This window comes from Leptinotarsa decemlineata, unplaced genomic scaffold, assembly GCF_025532065.1.
Source record: "Leptinotarsa decemlineata unplaced genomic scaffold, Ldec_3_MD MMD2_tig00000035_RagTag_RagTag, whole genome shotgun sequence".
NCBI lineage: Eukaryota > Metazoa > Arthropoda > Insecta > Coleoptera > Chrysomelidae > Leptinotarsa > Leptinotarsa decemlineata.
In genome coordinates, this window is record NW_027412540.1 from 27,787,114 (window position 1) to 27,813,137 (window position 26,024).

At 34.4% G+C, this 26,024-nt stretch overlaps 1 protein-coding gene across 1 annotated transcript in view; it reads left to right on the forward strand.

Moving 5' to 3' along the window:
- Positions 1-26,024, forward strand: part of LOC111518193 (otoferlin) — a 142,966-nt gene that overhangs the window by 18,592 nt on the left and 98,350 nt on the right. Inside the window, exons 3-8 of the mRNA XM_074172194.1 lie at positions 1,750-1,938; positions 7,536-7,807; positions 15,827-16,021; positions 20,630-20,819; positions 23,300-23,362; positions 25,000-25,084. Of these exons, the coding sequence (XP_074028295.1) occupies positions 1,750-1,938; positions 7,536-7,807; positions 15,827-16,021; positions 20,630-20,819; positions 23,300-23,362; positions 25,000-25,084 (994 nt within the window). The remainder of the gene's footprint in view (positions 1-1,749; positions 1,939-7,535; positions 7,808-15,826; positions 16,022-20,629; positions 20,820-23,299; positions 23,363-24,999; positions 25,085-26,024) is intronic.

The window sequence follows — 26,024 nt, forward strand, 5'->3', positions numbered from 1 at the left end:
CAGTGAGCAGCTTCTCCCAAATATTCCTCCAAACTCGGTTATTGTTATTGATAACGCTTCATATTATTCTCGGTTATTGACTACAATACCAAACAATAACACAAAAAAAGCAGATATTGTTGATTTCATGCGAAATCATGACATGGAGATACCCGAGAAGATTTCAACTAAAAGGTATTACTGGCGACCATAAAACAATGTAATTTTAAAAAAGAGTATATTATTGATTCGATGTGTGAACCACGTGGTCATATTCTCTTACGTTTGCCTCCATACTATTGTGTGTTCAATCCAATTGAAATGGTTTGGGCCACAATGAAAGAAAGCTTGCGGAAATGTAATCAGTCACCGACTTTGAATGCTGTGGTGCTTGACAATATAAGGCGAGTGGTGAATGAAGTAGGTAATAGTGAGATAAATGAAGAGAACAAATATTATGTGCAAAGTTCCATAAATCCGATCGTTATTCAACCCGATGATGAATCCACCTCATCCGAATATAGCGAAGAAGAATTTTGATTTTTCTAGCAATTTTGTTGGCCTCTATTATTTTGTAAATATATGTTTGATGAGAATTCGGTGTGATTATTTGTGTTTTCATTGTATTTTAGAGTTTTCGACTCGGAAGTCAACTACCTTAAATTTCGAAGCTTTCCATAATTACCCATGGTGGAAAAATTCAATTGAGATAACTTCTTCATGATTGTGAGAATAAGTAACTGAAAAACTACCACTGAAAAATAATATGCCGACGCCTATGTCGAGGCGGGAATTCCTTCTCTGTGCTGTTCCAATTAGTATTGGAAATACCAAATGACTCTCCTCGATATAAACACTTAACAGATTGTCTCTGGTATGGATTTCTGGCCATACTGGCCTGGAAGGCAATGAGGCTGCTGACTCCCTTACAAAGAGGGTGCTGCAAACAGCTTTATCGGACCAGAACCTGTCATTGGCATCGCTTTATTCTTTGCCAAACAAAAATAGACAGTGTGTGTCGTCTCTGTTTGGAAAATTGTGGAACAACAGAGCACATACTTTGTGCCTGCCTCGCAGGGGGTCAAATCAGGTTCTTAGAGTTCGGCAGAGGCGTACTCTTATCACCGTACAAACTAATCAGCTTCATTGAGAAGCTGGATTTATTTGGTCGAGTGTGAATAGATGTGATTCACAATAAACCCTTGCGGGTTGCAGCGGAGGGTCAAATAGACCCACTCAATTTGGACCTAACCTAACCTAGAGACAACCATAGTTTTATCCTAATCGAGTGATAAGTATTTTTATGGTAGTTTTTTATAACAAATGTTTGACGTGATTCTCTAATTAATTGATGCACAAAACGATTTGAATAACCCAAACACCAAATGAAAAGTTATTTACTGAAAACCGCACCCAAATCAGTTGAGCCATTTTTGGGATTAAGGCGAACAAATGCACAGGTAAACAGACATACATACAAACAGTCAAACTTATGAAGATCGTTTAAAATTCAGTTGTTTCAATAAGTTACCATACAATAATATATTCAGGTTATTTCTACTGAGAAAGTTAGATGCATGTGAGTTGAGGTAATCCCGGAATGATGTTTATAAGTTTTTATTGATCGACCTTTGTGTCAGATTCCGGGAAGCGAAAATCGGGAAAAAAAGGTCGGTAAAAAAGTCAGGAATATATTATATCAAGCATAATAAATTTCTGTCGATTCCGTGCTTTGTAGAAACGTCCGTACAATTTCAACGTTTGTTCCAGAAATTCCGATGGCCTGTGGCTAGACCCATAGAAGAGGACGAAATCCTTCTTATCGAGTTATATTCACGCAACCGCTTATTTTCCGATAAACTCATCGGTTCTTACCGAATGGTTTTGCAGAAGGCGGTGAAGGATGGGAAATTATCAATTTCCGACAGCCTCCTTGATGCCAATAATAAACTTCTTCAAGTAAGTATCTAAAATGCATTTATCACTGTCAACACATCGAACAGAAAAAGCAATTACCTGTGAAAATATTTGTTCGGTAAAATAAAATATTGAAATTGGTTCACGTGGAGAGATTTTTGAAAATTGAATATTTATCGAATACCGCAAATAACTTGATAGCATGATCATAATGTAGGTTTTGATGGGTATCCCAGAATTTTTAGGAAAATTTATTATTAGCGTGAAAGAACACACTGAACATTAATATTTGAAAAATGAATAATATCAAATAATGAACCGGTTGTGTTTCGATCTGTGTTTTGTGGAAAATTTGAATCGATAAAACGTTTCAGGGATTTCAAATCATTTTATATCATATTAGACAATGGAAGTCAGAACTAATGAAATGTAAATAATAAAAGTATTCATTATAATTATAATAAAAGTTTCGAAACTTCAAAGCAGTAGAGAAATTCTTGCGCATTGGTAATTGCTGCTTCAAAATTACTGCATTTCCAGTAACTTTTCGTTTGGTCAGTTGATTTATGCAACAATTCCGGAAATGAGTTTTTTTTGAGTCGTAAAACCTCCCCAATAGACAATATTTTACCTCTTTTTCTATTCTCTATGTTATTTTCTTTTTGAGAATTGTCGAATAAAAAAATATTCGTTAAACATATCACTTGAATTCTTTCATCTACGTGACTCAAAATGCTAACAAGTGGATAAGATTCGAAAAACTTTGACGTACATGTTCAAACTCAGATTTTTCAAATATCTAACTACCATCTAACTGAGCCCAATGAAAAATTGAATTAGACTCTTATAACGTTGCATAGAACTGGATGATACTTGATGAAGATCCATATTGAAACCTTTTATAGTGAAAATTATACAATGAACTGTATTAATAGATTTTTCTTATAACGTTTTCAATTATAGTGGATCGATTTTCGCAAAGATATCAGCGACAATGAACTTTTCTTCACAAATTCATTCAGTTTCAAATTACCTTTCCAATCGTTCGTGATTTTTCAAAGAAAACTCAAATCACATTTTATTATTCTCTCTTCGTTAACCAGTAACTCAACTCATTAAAAGTGGAGAGGTTCAGACTCGTGTTTAACTTTTCCCATGAAAGAAAGATTACAGCCATTATTATCAGAAAAGGTCAAGTAAGACGATTTTCGGAAACCTTACCGCTTTCAAAGTTTGAGTTTTGATTAGTTTGAGAAGCGCGAAGAAACTTAAGATTTGTCTACAATATTATTGTATAAAGATTTAAAGGTAAAACTGATAGAAAGGGCATTGAATCATTTTAATCATCATGTAAAATAAGAAAATGCGTTTTATTATATGAGTATTTTAATAATAAATTTTACAAAAAGGATTTGAAGCTTTATATCTTCTATTAATTATCTGCGAGCGCTTTCGACAGTTGGTAGTACTGTCATCTTCTAGGCACTCCTCAAACTGAACTTCTTATCCTGTTGTCTGCCTCTTTATACGGTCAGAACGTCTCAACTCAGGTATTTCACGTACTTTAGGTGAATTTGCCTGTATTTGTACTGCATCAGGTACTCTTCTTAGTGTTAGATCTTCTCTAGGAATGTGTATGGTTTTGTTTAATATATTGAATGTGAGGTCTTGTTGTGTTTTCATTTGTACTTGTTCCTCGATAAGTGATTTATGACTGTTAAATTTTTGGATGTTCAAGTTTTCCCAAATGTCCATGCGGTTTCCCTTGTTGACTTGTTTTATGAGTTTTATGTTCTCTGGTGGGGGGGAAATTATGTTTGTTTTGTATGGCGTGTGTTGCGAGGTTTGATTTATATACTATTGGATTTATGTATGCCTTTTTGTGCTCATTGTACCTTTGAATTAGTTTTTTCTTTGTTTGGCCGATATAGAATTTGTTGCAGTCCGAGCATTGTACACTGTATATCCCGTTTTGGTCTTCATCTTCTTCTTTTTCATAGTTGTTTATTTTTTGTGTTATCTTCGTGTTTGGCTTGTATGTGATGTTCAGTGGTTTAAAGACGTTTGTTAGTTTTTTGGTTTGGTGTCCTACGTACGTAAATGCTGTCCATCGTTTTGTCTGTTGGGGTGGCTTGATCCATGTTCTGTATTTTTTGTGTGATTCTGTTTTCTAGTTTATCTATTGTCTTTTGGGTGTATCCGTTTTCGTTCGCTATTTGGTATATGACTTTCCGTTCTTTGTTTCAGGCTTCATTGCTGAGTGGTATCCTTAACATTCTATATAAGAATGCGTTATAGGCAGCCATTTTGTGTGATGGTGGATGGTTTGAACTTGTGGGTATGGTAGAGCTTGTTTGTGCAGGTTTCCTGTATATTGCCATTTGAAATTGTGTTTTGATGTGGTTATATCCGATGGTTATGTCCATGTGGTTAAGTTTTGAGCTGTGTTCTTCCTCAATGCTGAAACATAGTTTTTGATTTATTTCGTTAATTTCTTTTGTTATTTGTTCTATTCTCATTCCATTGTTTTGTGATATGTACAGTCCATCGTCAACGTATCTGAACCATTCTCCTTTTCATCATGTGTTTTTGTTATTGTTAAGATTTTCTCATCTATGGTTTGCAGGTATATTTCGGATATAATGCTAGATAGTGGGGATCCCATCGCTAGTCCATCTGTTTGTTTATAAATTCTCTCTTCAGATTCGAAATAATTTTGATTAAGTATTGTATTTAGACTGTGTTCCATTTGGTTAATGTAGGCTTTGTCTATGTTTTCGTGTTTTAGTTTCTCAGATATGATGTTGATACTTTCGTTGACTGGTATGTTGGAGTACATGTTTTTTATGTCAAACGAGAACAGTTTAGTGTTCGGACTGACATTTGTCGTTGAGATTCTGTCTGTGAGTTCCATTGAATTTTTGATGCTGTGGTCGTTGTTCCTGTTGATTTTGTTTTTCAGTTCGTCGGCTATGATTTTTGAAATTTTGTATGAAGGTGCTTTGGTGAAATTGATAACCGTTCTTATAGGTTTATTTTCCTTATGTATCTTTATCTGTGCGTTGAGTTTTGGTGCTTTTGGGCTGTTGACTGTGTATCTGTTCAATGCTTTGTTGTTAAAGATCTGTTTGTTGGATTTTATTAGGCTATTAATTTGTCTTTCATATTTCGTGGTTGGATCGTGATTCATCGTGCTAAAATCGTTTTCCGTTATATATTTGTTCACTTTCATACTTAATTCCTGTTTTTCAATAATAACTGTGGCGTCACTTTTGTCAGCTTCAATTGCTGTGAGGTTGTTGGAGATCAACTTCTTTTTTATTGCTTTGCTGGTTTCTCCGGAGTCTTTTCTGGTTTTTTGATTATTTGTTTCAGCGTGTTGATTGCTTCTGATCTGATTTCGTCTACTTTTGATGCTTCTAACGGGTGATTTTTTAAGAGCTTGAGAACTTTAAAAAAAAAAAACGCATAAAATTTGCAAAATCTTATCGGTTCTTTATTTGAAACGTTAGATTAGTCCATGACATTTACTTTTTGAAAATAATTTCATTTAAATGTTGACCGCGGCTGCGTCTTAGGTGGTCCATTCGGAAAGTCCAATTTTGGGCAACTTTTTCGAGCATTTCGGCCGGAATAGCCCGAATTTCTTCGGAAATGTTGTCTTCCAAAGCTGGAATAGTTGCTGGCTTATTTCTGTAGACTTTAGACTTGACGTAGCCCCACAAAAAATAGTCTAAAGGCGTCGCATGATCTTGGTGGCCAACTTACCGGTCCATTTCTTGAGATGAATTGTTCTCCGAAGTTTTCCCTCAAAATGGCCATAGAATCGCGAGCTGTGTGGCATGTAGCGCCATCTTGTTGAAACCACATGTCAACCAAGTTCAGTTCTTCCATTTTTGGCAACAAAAAGTTTGTTAGCATCGAACGATAGCGATCGCCATTCACCGTAACGTTGCGTCCAACAGCATCTTTGAAAAAATACGGTCCAATAATTCCACCAGCGTACAAACCACACCAAACAGTGCATTTTTCGGGATGCATGGGCAGTTCTTGAACGGCTTCTGGTTGCTCTTCACTCCAAATGCGGCAATTTTGCTTATTTACGTAGCCATTCAACCAGAAATGAGCCTCATCGCTGAACAAAATTTGTCGATAAAAAAGCGGATTTTCTGCCAACTTTTCTAGGGCCAATTCACTGAAAATTCGACGTTGTGGCAGACCATTCGGCTTCAGTTCTTGCAAGAGCTGTATTTTATACGGTTTTACACCAATATCTTCCATGTGGTCGAATAACACAAACCCAATTGCTGCGAACGGCGACGAATCGACATTTCACGGTCTTCAGCAACACTCTCAGAAACAGACGCAATATTCTCTTCTGTACGCACTGTACGCATTCGTGTGGTTGGTTTAATGTCCAATAAAGTAAACTGAGTGCGAAACTTGGTCACAATCGCTTTAATTGTTTGCTCACTTGGTCGATTATGTAGACCATAAATCGGGCGTAAAGCGCGAAACACATTTCGAACCGAACACTGATTTTGGTAATAAAATTCAATGATTTGCAAGCGTTGCTCGTTAGTAAGTCTATTCATGATGAAATGTCAAAGCATACTGAGCATCTTTCTCTTTGCACCATGTCTGAAATCCCGCGTGATCTGTCAAATACTAATGCATGAAAATCCTAACCTCAAAAAAATCACCCGTTACTTGGTTCAAAGCCATCTCTGTGTCAACAATTAGGTTCTCAATGGTTTGTGGCGTGATCAAATCCTTTTTGTAAAATTTAATATTAAAATACTGAAAATAAAGGAAAATTAGTTGCATCATTCGAAAAAAAAAATATATATATATATATATATATATATATATATATATATATATATATATATATATATATATATATATATTATATGAGTGTACTTTAACTAATCATAGAAAAGAATTGTGTTAGCTTTTTTAAAAGTTTTTAATAGAAATGATTATATCGTTTTATGAAAATCAATTTTTCTGAGCAACATGTTTACTTTTAGCCGATCACCTTCAGCTGAAATTGGGCAATTCTTTTCCTCCCGATTTAGTTTCAAATTCCAGGGAGAAGTTGGTTTTAGTTTCTGAAGAAACATATTTTCACACACTCACATACAATTGGTGAGAAATTGGTAAGAATATGTAAGAGACTAAAAAATATATATGTTTTCTTCAAGAATGCAAAAAAAAAGAACTCACAAAAAAACCAATGAATTTTTTTACTAATCTGTTCTAAAGGAGGCGATAAAACCATAATTCAAATGACTGTACATTACAACGCACCTGTGGGGACATTACTCCACATCGATCAGTGGAGTGGAGTTGAGTAAATTTTTATTTTCAAATACCTCCAAAGTAAAAATTTGATTAGAGTTGAATCATCAGACCTGTGACGTCATTCCTCAGCACTTATTCTTTCTGTTAAAACGCAAGTTATTTATTGTTTACGATCAAAGGAAACAAAATCCGAGCTAAGCCGTGTTCTAATGGAAACTTAAGTACCAAACGTTTCGTGTGTTACTGCGGCAGACATATCAGATCACTGGAAGTTAAGAAAGTACCACACCTGAAATATCTTATCGGATGAAAGACACGTTTCTTTTTTTCAGGCAACCGTTGACTTCGAAGTACACTACATCATCCCTGACGATTCCATAGCTGCGTTCGACCTCCTAGAAGACGACCAACAGATGCTCATAGACATCGAACAGAACATTGCCAATATCGAACGTAACTTGGCCACAGGACCTCCAACAACAATTGCCACTACATCAGAAAAGAGAGGGAAAACGATGACGAGGGCCAGCACATTAGCTACTGAAAAGCCTGTGAGTCAAGATAGAAGAAGGGCGACGCTGAAGAACATGAAGAGTTTCATGAGGTTAGTTTTTATGAACCAGAACAGGTGACGCCATCTTTTTCAATAGTAGACCACAAACCCTTGCTAAATTTTTGGGGATTATTATGCTAACAATAGCCCATGCTGGTCAATCAGTACCACCAAAAAAATATGACACGGCCATAAATATTCTCATTGAAACACAGTAATCCAACTTTTTTTGATTGGTGACTTATCTCTTAAAACCGATGTATGACTAATGAGAACGGAAATAGTATAACCAGCACAGATCAACCCTACTTTTCAAAGAACACTCAGTATTCCAAACAATCTTGTCAACTCGATAAATGGCGAATATATCCGGAGACGCTATTTGTAGGATCCACAGATTATCAGAGACGTAATAATAATAATAATCCATATTGATGATCGCTCAAGATGTTGAAGCCTTCCAAATATTTGAGGATATGGTGGTTTATGACTTTCTCCATGATTTTTGATATCACTGATAGCAAAGCGACGGGTCTATAATTATTTGGAAGATTTTTCTTGACTTTTTTGGGAATAGGCTGAACGTAAGCAATCATCCAACTAAAAATCCCAATTAAAAATCGTCGGTATTGTACCAAAAGAAAGGTTTTGGCTTTCTACTTCTCCATATTGATACAAAAACGGTGGGAGTCTTCCAAAAAAAAAGTTTCGATAAAAATATCGACATTTCTGAATGTCATATAAATTGTTGGTTCGAAGTAGAGCTTGAATTGAAGGAGTAATGTTTTATTTTCGTGAGATGTCTTGTATCTGTGAGTTTAATTTGATTTACATAATCATTTGAGTTGTCTCAGTAGAAACGAGAAATCATACTATCAAATGGAACCTGTCAATTTCTGTAAACAATCCCTGCTGCTAAACAACAGAACTGCATCACTCTCCTTGACGCGTGTTCGGAGATAAACTAAACCTAATTCGTTGAAAATGAAAAGACAAACTTTCACAATAACGATATCTGTTGTGATAACATAATGAAACTCAGCTTGTTTACAATTAGAAATTCGACGGTTTGTATGAAAATATTTGCATCTGTTTGATCTTCGAGACTTGAGGGAACCCAAACACAGATAACACTTTTCATCATATTGCCGCTTTCAATAACAAAATATTCAGTAATAAAAACATAATTTCCAATTTACTCATTTCATCCATTCCGCAACGAAAAATATCTTTATTCATATGAATTTTCGATGTTTTCTACGAACGATAATCAACAAGACAGTGGTAGTTATATGAGATTCAATTTTCAATATTCTTCGTATGAGAATTATATTAATAGTCTCAATTATATCCCTTGAGTGGATTTATTACTCACTTACTGATCAGAAAATTTGAAAAGAAGTAATTATTTACGGTTCAAAGGTATGATTCTACACCAGTATTGAATAAAGAAAGTAAATCAATTCTATAAAATAGAAAACTTGGAAACAGAGGCCAGATCTAGGTATAATATTTCAACAATCAAAGCTCATACCAAAATTTGTTGGGAAAAACAAAAGTTAAATTATCTCTCAGAACTATTGAAAAATATATTGCTAATAATCTGTGGAACTTCCTTCTAGCAAATTTACGTGATATGTTTTAGGGAAAAAACTTTTTGGCATTCACTTCCCCATCCTTATACAAAAAATTGTGGAAAACCTCCAAAAGAAGGAAAGAGGAAACGACTTTCAAGAAAATTAAAGAAACTTTTTGTTTATGTTTATTTTAAAAACATTTATCTAACATTTTGTGTGAAGTGTTCAAATATCAAGTAACAGAAATAAAAGTAAATCATCACACATTATAATACACTAAAGACATGGCTAAATTGCATATTTAAATTGCGATCATACCCCCCTCTCCATTGAATTATTTATGGGTAGAATTCAGGTAGAATTTTCATATACTGAGTTACATTGTCATCATACTCTTGAAGGGTTATTGAGAAAGTTCAGATGTTTTTCTATCTTTCAGAAAAATCTTTCTGAGGGCTATTTTCATTTGGTAATTTTTTAAAGTAAGTAAATAATTTCACAAATGACTGCAAATATTTGTGCGCGTTGGTAAATCATTTTTGGTTAGAAAAACAAACAATTTTCATCGAAAAATTTTCGTTAAAGACTAATTGCTGCAATAAATGTAAAACAATAATTCATTTGATAATCATCACTTTACATGTATAGACTACATGTAATGTAGTGGAATCTCAATCGACACAAAATATATAACCATAGACTCTAATTTGACTTGTATATACTTTTTCAAAATATTTAATTGTTTTCCAATTCCAGCTTTTTTTTGGATATTTTTCCATCACTGAATTGTATTTCACTTCCATATTCAGTATACTTGGAATATATGTGAAAATACTAGGTAATTTCAAGCCAACCCATCGAGAGGCGACAAGAAATTGATACTTGATTTTTTTTAAATCTTTTCTCTCTTATACTGAAGCATTCCACTTGCAAAACGACGAATTTGGATGTTTTGCTTTCATCTGTAAAAGCACTTTTTTAACGAATATAACTCTTTCAAGACTCCCCCTTTTACGATATCCAATTATATAAAAAAATAGCTTCAGATGAAAGCTCGCTATACATTCAGAATCAGCCAGTATTGAAGTTATCTATACACGTACAATAGTTTTTATTCAAGGTATTAAATCGAGTTCACTCACTTGATCTAGATTTGATTGCGGTATTTACATGTCAAAAGGCGTCTGTTTTGAGAAGTTTTATACAGTCTCCCTCCACGTAGGTGCTCGTTTTCTGTTTCCAAATCCAACCAGCTACTGAAAATAAACTGGAAATTGGTTACATTGAAATTTTCAGAGGAATATAAACACGTTCAGCATCTTCTTGTTCACCATATTTTCGGATGTCACAGTAGTATGGTAATTCGACAAATGCAAACATCTTTCAATAGAGAAACGAAAATTCCTTTGTTTCCATTCCATTTACCTCCCTAGCGGGTCGATACTTTGCTCCACATCTGCAAACACAACTGTTATAATTTTTTTGACGTTGACTATATAACGAATGCAAACTGAAGATACCCCAGAACGGAAATGAGCCCAAAGATTCGAATTTCACCTTTATATATTTATATTCCGCCATTCCATTAGTGGTTGGTTGACTGAATGTGATGTTGGCGTACAAAAATACATTATTCTCTTCTTCAGGTTAATATCTTTTCAATTATCTTGTCTGTCTGATTTTCTCCTTGTTCTCATTACGGTAGTCAGTTTTCCATCTCATCATACCTGACACTTCTATGAGATTGAAATGTATTTTTGTGTTCCATTGGATAGGATACGTTGGAAAATCATAAAGCAGACGCAGACGACGCAGACGCAGACGAAAAATGAATTTTTTATTAGAATTTTTCCTTCGATGAATATAAGCAATGAAGAAGTTGAAGGCCAGGCAGTTTTTCAGCGACTTAATGCAATAGACCTGTTTGAACGAGTGAAGTAAATATAAATGGTCATTCATCTTGATTTTTCTGACCATGCACTCCAAATTATCAAACCTTCAATTAAATCCTGCTCTATTGATGATCCCTATTACACTCTCAAACGAGCGTTCAATGACCAAAACATTTATTATTTCAAAACCTTACTGTCGTGTGAATCTTGGGACTTCATATATCTCAACAACATTGAGTTTGACACTGAATTTTCCAAATTCTACTCCATATTCCTCAATCTATTTGACAAAGCATTTCCGGCTGTTTTACGAAAAATCAGCAACACCCGCCTTCCTAAAGGCAAACCCTGGATCACCAAGGAAATCATCAATGAAGGTATACTTCTTCGTGATGTTTTCAATCTGAACAGCCTGCTGGTGAACATCATCACGATATTAAAACAAACTCTTTTTTTTCTTCATCCTTCAGACGAAACTGAACTTCTTGATATCATCAAGTCTATATCGTCTAAGAACTGTAGTGGTATTGATGAATTACCATGTAGAGTATTGTTGAATGTTGCTGAACTAATCATTGAACCACTTACATACCTACCTAATATCTCTTTCCTTGAGGGTTAATTTCCCTCGTGTCTTAAACATGCTATTGTAGTTCCTGTTCACAATAAAAATGATAAGCACTTAATCTCCAACTACAGAGATATTGCATTGCTGTCTTCATTTTCATAATTTTTCGAAAACTCCTATCTCAACAGACTTGTATCCTTCTGTAAATAAAAAGTATAACCTACTCGCACAGAGCCAATATGGATTCCAATCTGGTTTATCCACCCAAGATGCTACTTTCTCTGGTCAATCATGTTTTATCCAAATTTGAAAATGGCGAAAAATCGATCAGTATTCTATTTGATTTGTCACGTGCATTTGATACCATCAACTTCTCCTTGATAAACTTTATGATACTGGAATTCGCGGCCAAAGTCTAAAATGAATTAAGACTTATCTGACTGGAAGATCACAATCTGTTAAGGTTAGGCTCAAATCTGGAATATATCATTCTAAAAATCGTAACATATTAACTGGTGTTCTCCAAAGTTGTGTCCTGGGTCCCACTCTCTTTCTCTTATTCGCCAACGACATCTCTAATATTAATCAACAACATTGTACTGTACAGTTTGCTGATGATACGTTCTTCTTATTGAGTTCTTCTTCTTGTGAAGGGTTATCTGACCAGGCTGATATTGCAGTTGTTAATAGGCTTAATCACTGCGCCAGAAACGGCCTCGTACTAAATAGCACTAAATCTAATACCATTGTTTTCTCGCTTAGAGAAATGGACTGCAGTATATTGGTTAGAGCTAATACTAAATCTATTGCGCAGAAAAAATTAGTCAAATTCTTAGGGTTGAACATTGAATCCCTATTATCCTGGAATGATCATATTGACTCTATTTCTATAAAATTATCCAAGCGTTGTTTCGTTATTTGGTATCTCAGAAATTCTGTCCCCATAAATATTTTATTAGGCTACTAGTATGCCTATGTTCACTCAAGTCTTAATTATTGCTTAGTCTGCTACGGTAACAGCAGCAAATTGAATGATCTGTTGATTGCTCAAAAAAGATACTAAGAACCATGTGTTTTAAAAAATATGGTGATTCCTGTTAGCAGTTATTTACTGAGTTACAAATTTTAACAGTGATATCCATGTATATTTTAAATTGTGTCACTTACATTAAGAATCATTACCATAAGTTTCATCAAAGGGATACTATCCGCATAGCTGCTGGTTATACTCTCAGGCAAAATTATAATCTGACCTCATGTTATGTCTATAAAAATATTTAATAAACTTCCAACATTCATTGAGAAAATTTCAAATTCCAATAATTTCAAATATAGCGTTAAAATTATTCTCTACAAAAATGCCTTTTATTCACTTGATGAATATTTTCAAACTGATCTGGCTGCTTGACATCACGATTGTTTGCTTGTTTACTATTCTACTGTTTATACTATGTATGTTCCATATTTTATCACTTGATATTTTTCAACTCCAATCTTTACTGTGTATATAACGATCTCCATGCTTGTCTCAGGAAAAATAAAGTATTATATTGTATTATATAAATATGATATGATATGACATGAAACCTCTCCAGTTTTTGTCTCGGGAAAGAACGATCGAAGAGTACAGGGTGGAGTGGCCCGCAAGATCACTCTATTTAATTAACTTCGTTAAATTTATATAGTCACGTCAGGACTGTAATTCATAAAAGTTGATCAAAATATAAAATAACTTCGATTCCCACTGTATTTTTCCACAAGCATGCCATTGTTTGTATCAATACTTTTGAACGCTACCCTAATCCTTCTTCATATTTTGCTAAACGGTCGGATTATTTTAATTTTTTTAGTGATGCTCTTAACACATTTCAATATTATGTTTCAGAATGATAAAGTTCTTAGTCTTGAATAATTTTCACGTCGTTCATCAGTCAAAGTACAACAAACAATCGTTGGAAATGAAAATTGAAATCAGCGCACCGCAAAATCTCCAAGTATAATTAGCAGTAACCTAGAAAGACAAATAGGTCAACACCTTTGACTGCCGGAAGCAGCACTTACCCCCTTCAGTAGTGAAAAGCTTTGTGGTTGTATGAGGGGTTTGTTCAAAGTAGGTTTAATTATATTGCGAATATTAATTTACTCCTGGCTAGAATTCCAGAAGTGGTTATACCTCAATTATTCAAATGCGACCTATTATCCACCGTATTTCAAACTTTGACAAATATAAAGATCGGACATAGTTCACGTAAAAAAAAAATAAGTTTCAGTACATTTTCATAAAAAAAATAGTAATGCATCACTAGTCGCTCCCGTTTTTTTTTTCAGTTGGAAAGAGGGTTTTGTGATAACTTGTTTGTATTTGGGTTTGTCAGTAATCAAAACTAGTGAATAGGTAGATGTTTTCTTCTAGACTTCAAGAATATCCACAAATTATTATAGAGGCATCATATCAGGTTATCTAGCGGGTCATCCCAACGCCATCGTCCCACAATGGATTTGGAATCTTTGGTGTAGTAATGAATAATTTTTAGAGTTTTTTCCAAACACCAAACCGTTATTTCAACACCTCGACACGTGTTTCGATCACCAAAGAGTCATCTTCAAAGAGGAAGATCAAACTGATCTTCTTCTTGTTAAAAATTGAATGTGGAGTGCCCCAAGGCTCAGTGTTATCATTTCTCCATCGGTGAATGGTTTGTCACGTTTTCCAATTTCAAGAGCCACACGAAAGCTGGCGCGAGTTGCAGACTCTTATTCAGTATTCGCTTTGGTAAACAAAGATTGCTGCGATTTGAGTCCGCATTTCAAAGCTTCAAATTTTTCCTTCCGCAAACTTCTTGTATACTTGGAGTAACTTTGAAAATGTTTCGATTCATAGTGTGGTTTAATGTTAAAGTCTTTGAGAACAGCTATGGTTTCATTACAAATTAAACATAGCGCCTTATTACTGGACTCAATCACAAAATACTGAAAGTTCCATTTTTCTTGGAACGTTCTGCATTCACTGTCGATTTTTCGCTTCTTTTCCATACTAACAAATCACACATAAAAACAATAAGTCAAATCAAAATACTTTTATTGACGGGTGTTACTTTATTTCACAATAGATAGTTTCGCTTCCTTCGCCTTTCCTACGCAGACTAACTCGCAGTTGCGCCGCTAGCCTTTTTATATGCAATTATTACTGCCATCTCGAGGTGATCGGAATACACTAGCTAGAACCAGAACTTTCTCGAACCAACGTGGTAATTCCAAATATTTAATTACGCCTAATACCACCTAGCGGGTAGCTGAAAAAAGATAGTACATAGTACCACTACTCGCCACTAGATGTCGTTAAGTGTCACATCACACAATAATAATTGAAATGCAAAAAGAAATTGGTTTGCTTAGTTCACGCATTTTGCGACTATTCTAGTCTAGAAATATAGTTCAGGGCAGAAATTGGCCCTTGGAATAAACTGAAAAAATCATTATGGCCCGAAGGCTTCAAAGTTTAGAGACCCCTGCTCTGGGGCAATAGTGTATTTATGATTCAAAAAAATGCAATAAGAATTATCTCAGGAGCGGGATACAGAGATTCATGTAAACCCCTCTTCTCATCCTTGAAAGTTATTACTCTACTTAGCGTGTATACTCCTTATTGGAAATACACAATAAGAAAAACAATTACGCATTAAATGCTGACTTACTAATTAGACCACGCAAATTTAGACTCCAAAGGGTGTTAAAATAACAATTTGGTGTTAGGGAAAAATTTCAGTAATATTCATATCCTCAAATATTTGGAAGGCTTTAAAATCTTGACCTATCATCGAAATGGCTTTTGAAAACAAAGATCAACAGGCGATCTTCTATCGTTTGTTATTATAGTCTAATTTAAACAAAGTTTAAAATACCAATATTCATGATATTCATGATAATTAAACACTGTTTTCTGTTTGAGCAGTTTTCAAATCATTGTGGGTCATCTTATCTTTGGCAATTTCCCATGATCTGTAAAGTTGTGAAAATCACTTTGTATTTCCAGATTTGGAAAACAAAGACCACCAAAAGACAGCGATAACGAGGAGGAAAACGCCAATCTAATTCAGGAGTCAGATAGAGATTCGAGGGAATCGGAATTCGACCCTTCGTTGTCGAGAGCAGGTAGTCAGGGCTCAATTAGCTCAAACGATGGTCAAATTTCCAGCGCTTTAGCAGAAAGGAATAAAAGAGCTTCTAGGTACGTACAATGAAACTGGTAATTGCATTCTTTTCTTGGCGATACGTGTCACTGTTCCTCCTGAAAAATATTTAAAATACTCTAGTTGCGGTTGAACACTCATTTGTGGCAAAAATTTGGTACATTTTTGTATAATTTCACATGCTGATCCATTCCATAATATATCCCAGAACCCATAAAACTGAAAACGAAATCTGTTGAAAACACCTTTGCCTCGTCAGAACAAAAATGGTGTTGAAATTGTTCGCTGTCACAGGACGCCTGGCAGATGTGAAACATCAACAATGATATTTCGTGGCCCCTGTGACAATTGTTGGATACTTGAATATTCATTAAAAATATATAATTGAAATATACTTAAAAAAATTTCTATGTGGCTTTAATATACTAGTAAACTCCAAAATCTCAGCTAGTTACTATTACAGATTTTTTTTGGTCCCTTGGGAGCTGTCTGACTTGTCTAGTTAGTCCAAGGCTTCAGAAAACACTGCAGCTCCTTGGGCTTGTTGCGTTTATTCTCCCATCTCCTCACGACACCCATTCCATCAGTCTCGTTCCCTGTACTAGTTTGTACAGGTTCCGTGTTGGATGTTCGTCATATTCTTCTGGACGTAATTTCGTACGTCCATATATTGCCTGCCTCCTGTGATTCAGTGTCTCACATTCGCATAAGATGTGTAGAGCTGTTTCTATCCCTTCGTTGCATAATCTGCAGCTGAGGTCTCCGTTGTACAGCCTCGTTTTATTCAGGTGTCCTCTAAGCCGAAAATGACCGGATAGTAACCCTGTATATACCAACCTTCGCCTAAGCATGCAGTCTATCCACCTACAGCTTGTCTTGTCGATCCCTCTTCTCCTCAACACCTGGATGATTGATTCTAACGACGTCTTCAATGTCCAAGAAACCAGCTGAAAATACATTCTTGTTTTTGTAAGTATGTTCTACTTTTTCTGTTACCCGACATAGAGCCGTTTCTGTTGACATACCTGACCTGTATGCTTATTGGTCTCGATGTAATGGTCTGAGAGCCAGTGATACGTCCCTGATATGCCTGTCAAGTGGTTTTTCTAGCGTTTTCAACGCGAATGACATGAGACTGGGTGGTCTCAAGGATTACAGATATTACTACAGATCTTCAATTATAAATATCAATTTGCGATGCACTGTTTGGAAACTTTGGTGTATTAAATTAATATTACTAAAATTTTTTCTCAACACTAAACCGTTATTTTAACACCTCGACAGGTGTTTCGATCACCAAGTGATCAGCTTCAAGAGAAAGATTGAACTCCCTCCTCTTCCTCTTGAAGTTGATCACTTGGTGTTCGAAACACGTGTCGAGGTGTTAAAATAACGATTTGGTGTTGGGAAAAAACTCCAGTAATATTTATAAATATAAATAATGAATGTTTCAATATGAATTTCACCATTAGAAAATTAGTTCCTTAATTAATTTTTTGATGTTCCTGTTAATAACAAAAGAGGAAAACATTCGTGCGCTACTCGCTATCAGCTAATTTTGAAATACAATTTTGTCAGTCTTTATGAAATTTATGAAAAATGAGTAATAAGAATTGAAATTCTCAATGTTTTTTTACAACTTTTCATGAAATTCATTCTTCAAGCAGATGAATTAGTGCATTATTTTCCATAAGAATGAACTTCAATAATCAATAATTTAAAAATATTATATGCTATGGAAATTGTGTGAATTTTAGTCAACAGAGAGAGTAGATTTTACATTCAATGAGACAGATCAAATATACGCAGGATTAATGCGCAGATAAATGCATACTTTAATTATAAAATATAGAATATAATTAACTTACTGATGACTTGATAAGGTATCATAGTGTGATTTTGCTTTCTCTGCAGGATACTACTTACTTTCACTTTCTAAATTATCACTGTCAGAGATATTCAGTCAATTATAAAAATTAATTATTTAGTAAAACACAGGTTATCTATACTGTAGTAAACACAACAATAAGTATCCAAGCTCAGTGTGGCGAGAGACAGCGTAATGCCGAACCAGTGAGAAGAGAATCGCACAGTCGCTTACGCATGGCGACCCGTCGCCACGACATGCGTCGCCACGCCAGCAATCTGTTTTACGTGCGGCTATAGATGTTATACATGAGGGAATCCAAAGAAAGGAAGAACGCAATTAATTTTTAAACGAACTCTATACAAAGATCATGAATTACACGAAAGAAAAAATATATTTCAACATATCCAGAGTACCTCGGGGTATAGGAGACTATAGTTCATCATCGAAAACAAGGACACATTCTGAGAAACAGTATTTAGGTTGAAAGGTTGAAGTTTCAAATTCATTTTTCCGTCATTATATTTCCGCATGTTAACAATGTGTGTAAAAATTCACCACAAAGCGTGATTAATGGAGGTAATGTGTGGGAATTGTGTGAATCGATCGAATAATTTCGTAATACATTCACCACGAGTTGGTTGACATTTAAAATGCTTTTACTAGGAATTTGATCGATACGAACATGGGGAGTGTATATGTAAAATATCACTCTTTTACAGTTCATAATACAAATGAAATGTGTAGTTTCCTGGAAGAGAATGATGTGAATAATACATCTTTCTCGAATATACTTTTACGGGCCCGCAAAAAAAAAAGCAATGTTGATAAGTATACTGTGATCCTTGTTATCTCATATGAGCCTTTATCGCACAAAATAATATGAACAACTGCGCATTTCTTAGGATGCTATTAGGTACATAGCTCATGAAAAAAGTATATCATTATACTTTCGATTTATACCCAGATACTAACTTATTTACACATTTTCTTGAATCTTTGGTGTGTTACATACCAGGGTAATCTGAAAAGTTTCTGAATCAATCGGGGCCAAAACTTGGATTCATTGCGCCTAAACCACGCCAACAGAGCGTTGGAAATGTTTATTCGAACACGTTTTCGGTCTAACGTGAGCAAACGCGGCACCCAAAGCCCAGACAGCTTTCATATGCCTGAATGTTGATTCAATATGTGACAAACACGTACTATTGACACGTTCATAACCTTTGCTATCTCTATCACTTCAATTCGGCGGTCTAGCACCATTTGATGAACGATGTTTTCTTCGATAGTTGCAGTTTTTGGACGTCCCAATTGTGCATCATCTACCAAGATTTTACGGCTACGTTGAAATTCAGATCTATCCAAAATTTTACTGTATTCCCATACACAGAATCTAAGACATCTTTGATTTGCGTAGGCGTATTGCCTTTCACCAAACAAATACCCAATGACAGCTCGATACTCGATTTTGTCTATTTTCATTAAAACTTTCATAACAACTCACTCAAATTACTGTTACATAACAACTGCGCATTCAAAATGGCTGAAACTGTGGTGAGTAACTGTCAACAGATGAACAACGAAATTAACTGACTTTTATTTGTGCCGCTATCATCACATTGAAGTCGGAAACTTCTTCATTTTTACACTTTCTGTTATAGCAGTTATTGCAACAGCTTCTCTTGTTCTTCTTCATAAATAGTCATCTTTCCTCTTTCTCTTCTTTGACTTTTTTTTTATTAACAGCTAAATAACTTCTAGATTTCCATTATATCTTTGCTGGCCATTATCTTTTTCATTCCAGCACTGAATCTGCTTAAACTTTTTTTTTGTACAGTAACACCTCTAGCTAACAGTATTTGCAAGGAAATCTTTCTGTCAAAACGTCTAGAATTTATATCATTGTGTGTAAAACTCAATCGATAACATAAAACAATATGGTTCATTTTGAACTAGAACTATAACAGGAGTGTACATAATTTTTTGTGTTCGAACTGAGATAGTCATCTACCATCATATTTTGTCCGAACTTGTGAATAGCGCACACAATCATCTCTCTTGATATGGATGATTTGACTTCTGGCCTCATTCAAAAGGCCAACAGAAGGCTAACAACTAGACTGAACAAAATTTGTGAGATTCAACTTTTCTGCAACCTCTAGTAACAAAACCAAATCGAAAACGAATCCTTGATTTCAACATCAAGACGCTGCTTTCGTTATTAAAATTAATTGATGTTTCATACTTGTTTGTGCTTTTATTCAAAGTGTGATTAATACCATTTGAAAATCTCACAGAGTTAATTACTTCTTCAGGACAGCGCGGCGTCAAAGTAACCGCCCTCGTTCTGGCACGATCTTGTCTGAAACACTTTATTCGTTATGTTCCTTTCATCAGTCAAAGCAAAATAAGGAAAAGACGGATAGTCCAACTGAGAATAACTTGATAGAGCTTCAGTCTGTGCGGCAATAACGAATTTAAACTAAAAATTATCTGGATTACCCGTCGACAACATAAAGTCACCAGAATAATCTCAGGCAATGGTACTCAAGGCGACGTTCGAAAGACATTGGCGGAACTAGGAGGGTCTTGGGTGGGCTTAGCCAACCCAACTTTGAACAACCCTGATACAGGGCCAACTTTTATATGACTTAATCCCTTCCATCCAAACAAAGAAGTGATGTAACTGGAGAGTGTGTGAATTGAAGACTTATATTTGTCAACATACTCAGAAGAAGATAAACGAGGAAGACCGCATAATTTCTATTTGTTTCAGGGTGAAAGCCGATCTGAAGTCCACAGTCCAATCTGCACTCAAAGCGCAGGATTTCCAGGTTTGCCTCACAATTATCGAAGCAAGACAACTAACTGGGCTGAATATGGATCCTGTAGTTTGCATACAAGTCGGAGACCAGAAGAAATATACAAGCGTCAAAGAAAGTACCAACTGTCCATATTACAATGAGGTAATTTTCACCCTGAATCCATCCAAAAACTAAAAACAGGCTCTTTTGTAGAATCTTTGTGGTATACTGAATTCAATTTCTTTTTTGGTAGAGAGCAGAATTAACGTTTTGCTTTGCGAATAATGGGATAAAGCAGTTTTGAAACTTTCACGTTTTAACTGGCAGAGAGAAATGAATCGCCTAGTATCTTTAACATTTTTTTTTGTGAAGATGAATACCTTAATATTGAATTTCGAAAGATTTAGGCAAACAAATAAAATGTATTTACGTGGATTGGTGAAAAATTCAGATTTTCTGATTTTTCTTAAAAAAAAGAAAGTGTTTCCATAGATGACGTCATAGTTCCGTCATATCTAAATGGGAGAAAATATGTGATGTCTTTCTATCTGTTCTTCTGCTGAATTATATTTGAGGTTGATTCATGAGAACATTGAACATAATACTTATTTGGAGTTATACATACATTTTGTGAATTGAATATAAATTATGTTAATCATTCTCCTAATAACTGTCTTATTGTTCGAAGGAACTAATTAATTACCCTCTGAAATCGACAGGTAATATTCAGAGTGAAATAATGACTATACGAAAGTGAAGTCGGGAAATATCAAATTGAGTAGAAAGGGAAGAACGGTGATGGAATGGGTAATGTTTCGGTTTTAATTTACTGGATTACTTCCCTAACAGCCTAAGTTTGCTGATATATAAAAGAAGCGAAGTCACGGAAACCCGAAAAGACGTGTAATGAAAATAGACCAACGCCACAGTTATTTATGTCACGGGCTAATAATGGGGGTGATACCAAAGAAAAATTAATGATGGCTGATATTACGACATGGAAACTGTCCTTTGGAATCATTTATTACTTTCAATTAACGAGTTTTACGTTTTTGTGAAAGTATCTAGCTTCAAATGAATTACACCGTGTTAAAAAGGACAATCAAAAAGCATCAGCGGTATACAGGAGTCGGACTCATAAAGAGCAAAAATATAAAAAGCTTTTGAGAAAAATTTCTCAATAAGCTCAAACTTAATGCCAACAAAAAGAAAGCCATGATATGAACAACTCAACTCAAAGATAATTCAATTGAAGAAAATACAATTGATAACTATTTGAATGGTAAATCAATTGCAATTGTTGAAAAATGTAAATTTTCAGCTTTATGGTTGACAAAACTTTGAACTTTCGTTATATCTCTGACAAAACTCCAAAAACATTTTTTTCGCTCGAATCAATCGTCATCGTACATTTTAATCTAGCTCAACAGTATATTGCTTCATAATATAACAGCATTAATGGATGGTAAATACATATCAGTGCAACAAAGACATGCCAACATTATTAAAATGCAAGAAAAACACTAATCCAAACAATGGTTGACTGAGAGGTACAGAGATTGTTCTATTTTTCAATAATTTCTGTGTTTGAAATACTTATTGGACGAACAGCACCATATTTTAATGAACTTATATCATAGATCAACTTCACTTGTTATATTTAATTAAGTATATATACTTTCTTTATTTTTGTGTATTAAGATGTCTATTTGAATAAAGGTTCATTATTATTATTACAATCATTAATAAATATAGTAGAAACTGAAAAAAAAATACATCTGTAATAACTACTTTCAAATATGAACATTGTATCACATAGAAACCACTTTTTCTCATTAATTTTGTACTCTGAACATTCGTGAAGTAATTGAAACATATACCTACGTGATGAATGAAAGAGAATTGAAAAAAAATTTCACTCACGTGGAAAACTTTCAGGTTCCAGGTGTTCTTATAGAACTTTCGGTTGAAAACACTGGTCCTGAACGTTAAAACTTATCTTGGAAAAACGATTCAATCAATACTTGTGAATACTTTTTGAATCCATGTCACTGAAAGAAACCCAGCTGCTCTGTCACAATGACAGTTCGTAAAATAACTGCCATGCGTCTAGTTACTTTAATCCCAGCTATAGGATTTTTTTTCAATTGGGAATTTTTCAGTAGAAATTAGTTTCTGGGGGAAAATATATTTGTGCATGATGTATACATCCTTGTGAAGGGTTTTTATTGATGTATTAAATTATTTCTGCCTTTCTTCGTAAGTTTCACAAAGTTTTTGTATATTGATGGGAAAGTAGACAGTTTTTTGGCAAAAACTAATCTCTTCCGAAAATGTTTCTAGAGTTTGAACACCTCTGTGAATTTTTCTATTTGTTTTAATACATCTGAACCCAAAGAACAACAGTCGAATTTTTTACATAGTACCTGAACAAAAATAACATCGACATCATAGTTTGCCTGCCTTTTAGTATCTAGTGGAATATATTTATATTCACTATTGGTGTTTCATTTGCATTTAATAACAAAATTTACATCTGCTTTGGGTATTTTCAGAAGAAAGAAGGATATTTCATGAGATCCAATTTTATATTCATAATGCATACTAAGGAGAGCGATCTGAAAATTGTTTTTTCTTTTCAGTATTTTGTATTCGACTTCCATATGCCTCCAATAATGCTGTTCGATAAAATCATCCATCTATCGGTAAGTTCGACAACTTTATCTTTATATCATTCTCAACTGAATTCTCTGTGAGATGAAGAGACAAATTTTGCAAAAATTCCTTGTTAGACACTGAACTTGTGTCAAATAAATGTGAAACATTCGAAAAACGATTGCTACGAAGTAATGGAATTAATTTTGTATTTCCGATGATTCCCTACAACATTGAGTACAGATAGTTTTTCGTTCCAGAATCGAATTCAGTTCGGACTTCCATTGTATAATATAATATAAATTGTCTGATTGATTCGGCCGTTACTTGATGAAGATCCATAGTAATTTCACAAACTACACTTATCAAATCGTTTAAGTGTAGTTTGTGAAGATAATATAAATTGATTTGAAATCCCTGAAAAAATAAAATGGTTAACCGAAAAATGACAATTTTCATTTTTGTTAATAATATTTTTAATTTTCAGCTTTTACTAATATTTCAATTTTTTATTTTCAGCTTGTAGTTTGTATGTTTTTTCCTTGTAATTTAAGTTTTTTGTTTTAATAAAATTGTCATTTTTCGGTTAATCTATGATTTTCTATTTTTTCATGAATTTTAAATCAATTTATATTATATTAGACAATAGAAGTCCGAACTGATGAAATAGAATCGAATTTATCGGGAAGTACAATTATAAAAAAATAGTACACATGGAAATGGTTGAATCATCAATTAGAAAGCAAAAGGAAAATGAATTTTTGCAAAATTGTACACTCGTAATGAATATATCCAAAACGAAAGATGTTTGTCGTGTCAAAAGTAAATATGTATAAACATTTTGAATGGGTAAACATTAGTCAATTTATTCCATATTGGATTGAAAACGATTGTTAGTCACGCACTATATAATATCAATTTTTTTCATCACTGAACGGGATTCAATATTTTTACCATTATTAAAATTGCCAGTATATTGAAAATTGCTCGAGTGGGTCAAATGTAAAACAACTGTCTGCGTATATATTTACCTTGATCGATTGAAATGTAAAAAATGGTGACTGACAATCGAAATAATTAAACAGTTAGATATTTTTGTGTAGAGAAAGTGTGTTTTAGGTATTACATTCTAGGAAACTATTAAGATCAGGAACACTGGTTGGCAATTTCAAGATAGACGTCAAGACCGTCTATGATGCACCTGGTAGAGCACCGATATTTTTTTGGCGAATTGTTTTTTACAACTAACGCCCGATTTTTTACTTACTGACTGTTCACAATTATTTCTACAGTCGGTTACTTGTTTTTGACATGATTTGGTAGTGATTCTATTCGTTAATTATTAACAGACTATGAACAAATGATTTATGTACAAGTTTTGAGTAAACGGATTTCGTTTATTGATGTGAACGAGTATTATCTTGTATATTTTTGTATACAGTTCTGCATCCATTATATGTTTAAATCGTTTTGTGTATATACATAATGATACTATTCTCCTTCGCGACTATCATGATCATTTCAAATACTGTGACAAATAGAAACACTACCAAAATAAACTTCGTTTTGTCCACAAAAAATTTTCCTTTCATCCTGCACAATTTTTTTCTGCATTGTGACCAAGCCTCTATACTATTTCTGTACTGATTGATTGCCATTCTTTCTTGTTTTTTCTTCTTGCTGACAGGTGTTGCAGTCTCGAAGCATTCTCAGGGGTAACAAATTATTGGGAAGCTTTAAATTAGACATCGCGACTGTTTGGTCGCAACCAGGTAGGGGTAGTGACCCTCTCGCACAGAAGTGTTGCCAGATAACTCGGAAGTTTCCACTGCGAGATTCATCAGACCATTCAAAATTGAGTAGTAGTAGTTTGAAATTAATATATGTCAACTTAGTTTAACAAAGAAATTTCCGTGACTTTTTTCAAATACTCGTTTATTTACATACTTTGTTGTATATATTTGTGTATATGTTACGGGCAACGTGATTAACTGGGCATTATTGATAAGGACCGGTCATTATTAATAATGCCCAAGAGCGATGGGCAAAGTGATTAATTGATTACTTTGACCGGCCATTATCAATAATGCCCGACGGCCCGTGGTCCATGTAATAAGTCAGTGTTTGAGATAGCTTGAATTCATCACTTGGACCGGGCAGTATGAATAATTCTCTACTAGTAGCCGGGAAATGTGATGAATTGGTACACGGCAAACCTCGTCATAGCCAATCTCAAGCTAGGTTTAAAATCAGTCTTGCCATCATTTGACGGGTTATCGGAGATAGTACCTAAGTGAAGATGACCTTGAGGCAATGTTAAAATATTGAAGGTCAAAACGTAATTGTGGACAGAGCGGATGATGCCGTAAACGAAAACATCGATAACATAGACAAAAACTCAGCCGCTCTTACTGATGGTATTACATTTTTAACTATTTATTTTTCAACTACTTTGTCCAATAGTTTGTTTTTTGTTAACTTTTAATGAAAATTTTGTAACTTTTTTTTTCATTTGATAAACAAAAACACTACAGTTTACCTATTTTATTACTTTGCCCAAGATAGGGTGGGCATTATTCATAATGGCCGGAAAAAGTGATTGATCATGCTGTTTTAATCACATTGCCCATTTGAGTCGGACATTATGAATATAGACCGGCCATTATTAATAGTGCCCGGACTTATCAAAATGCCCATAACATATATATATAT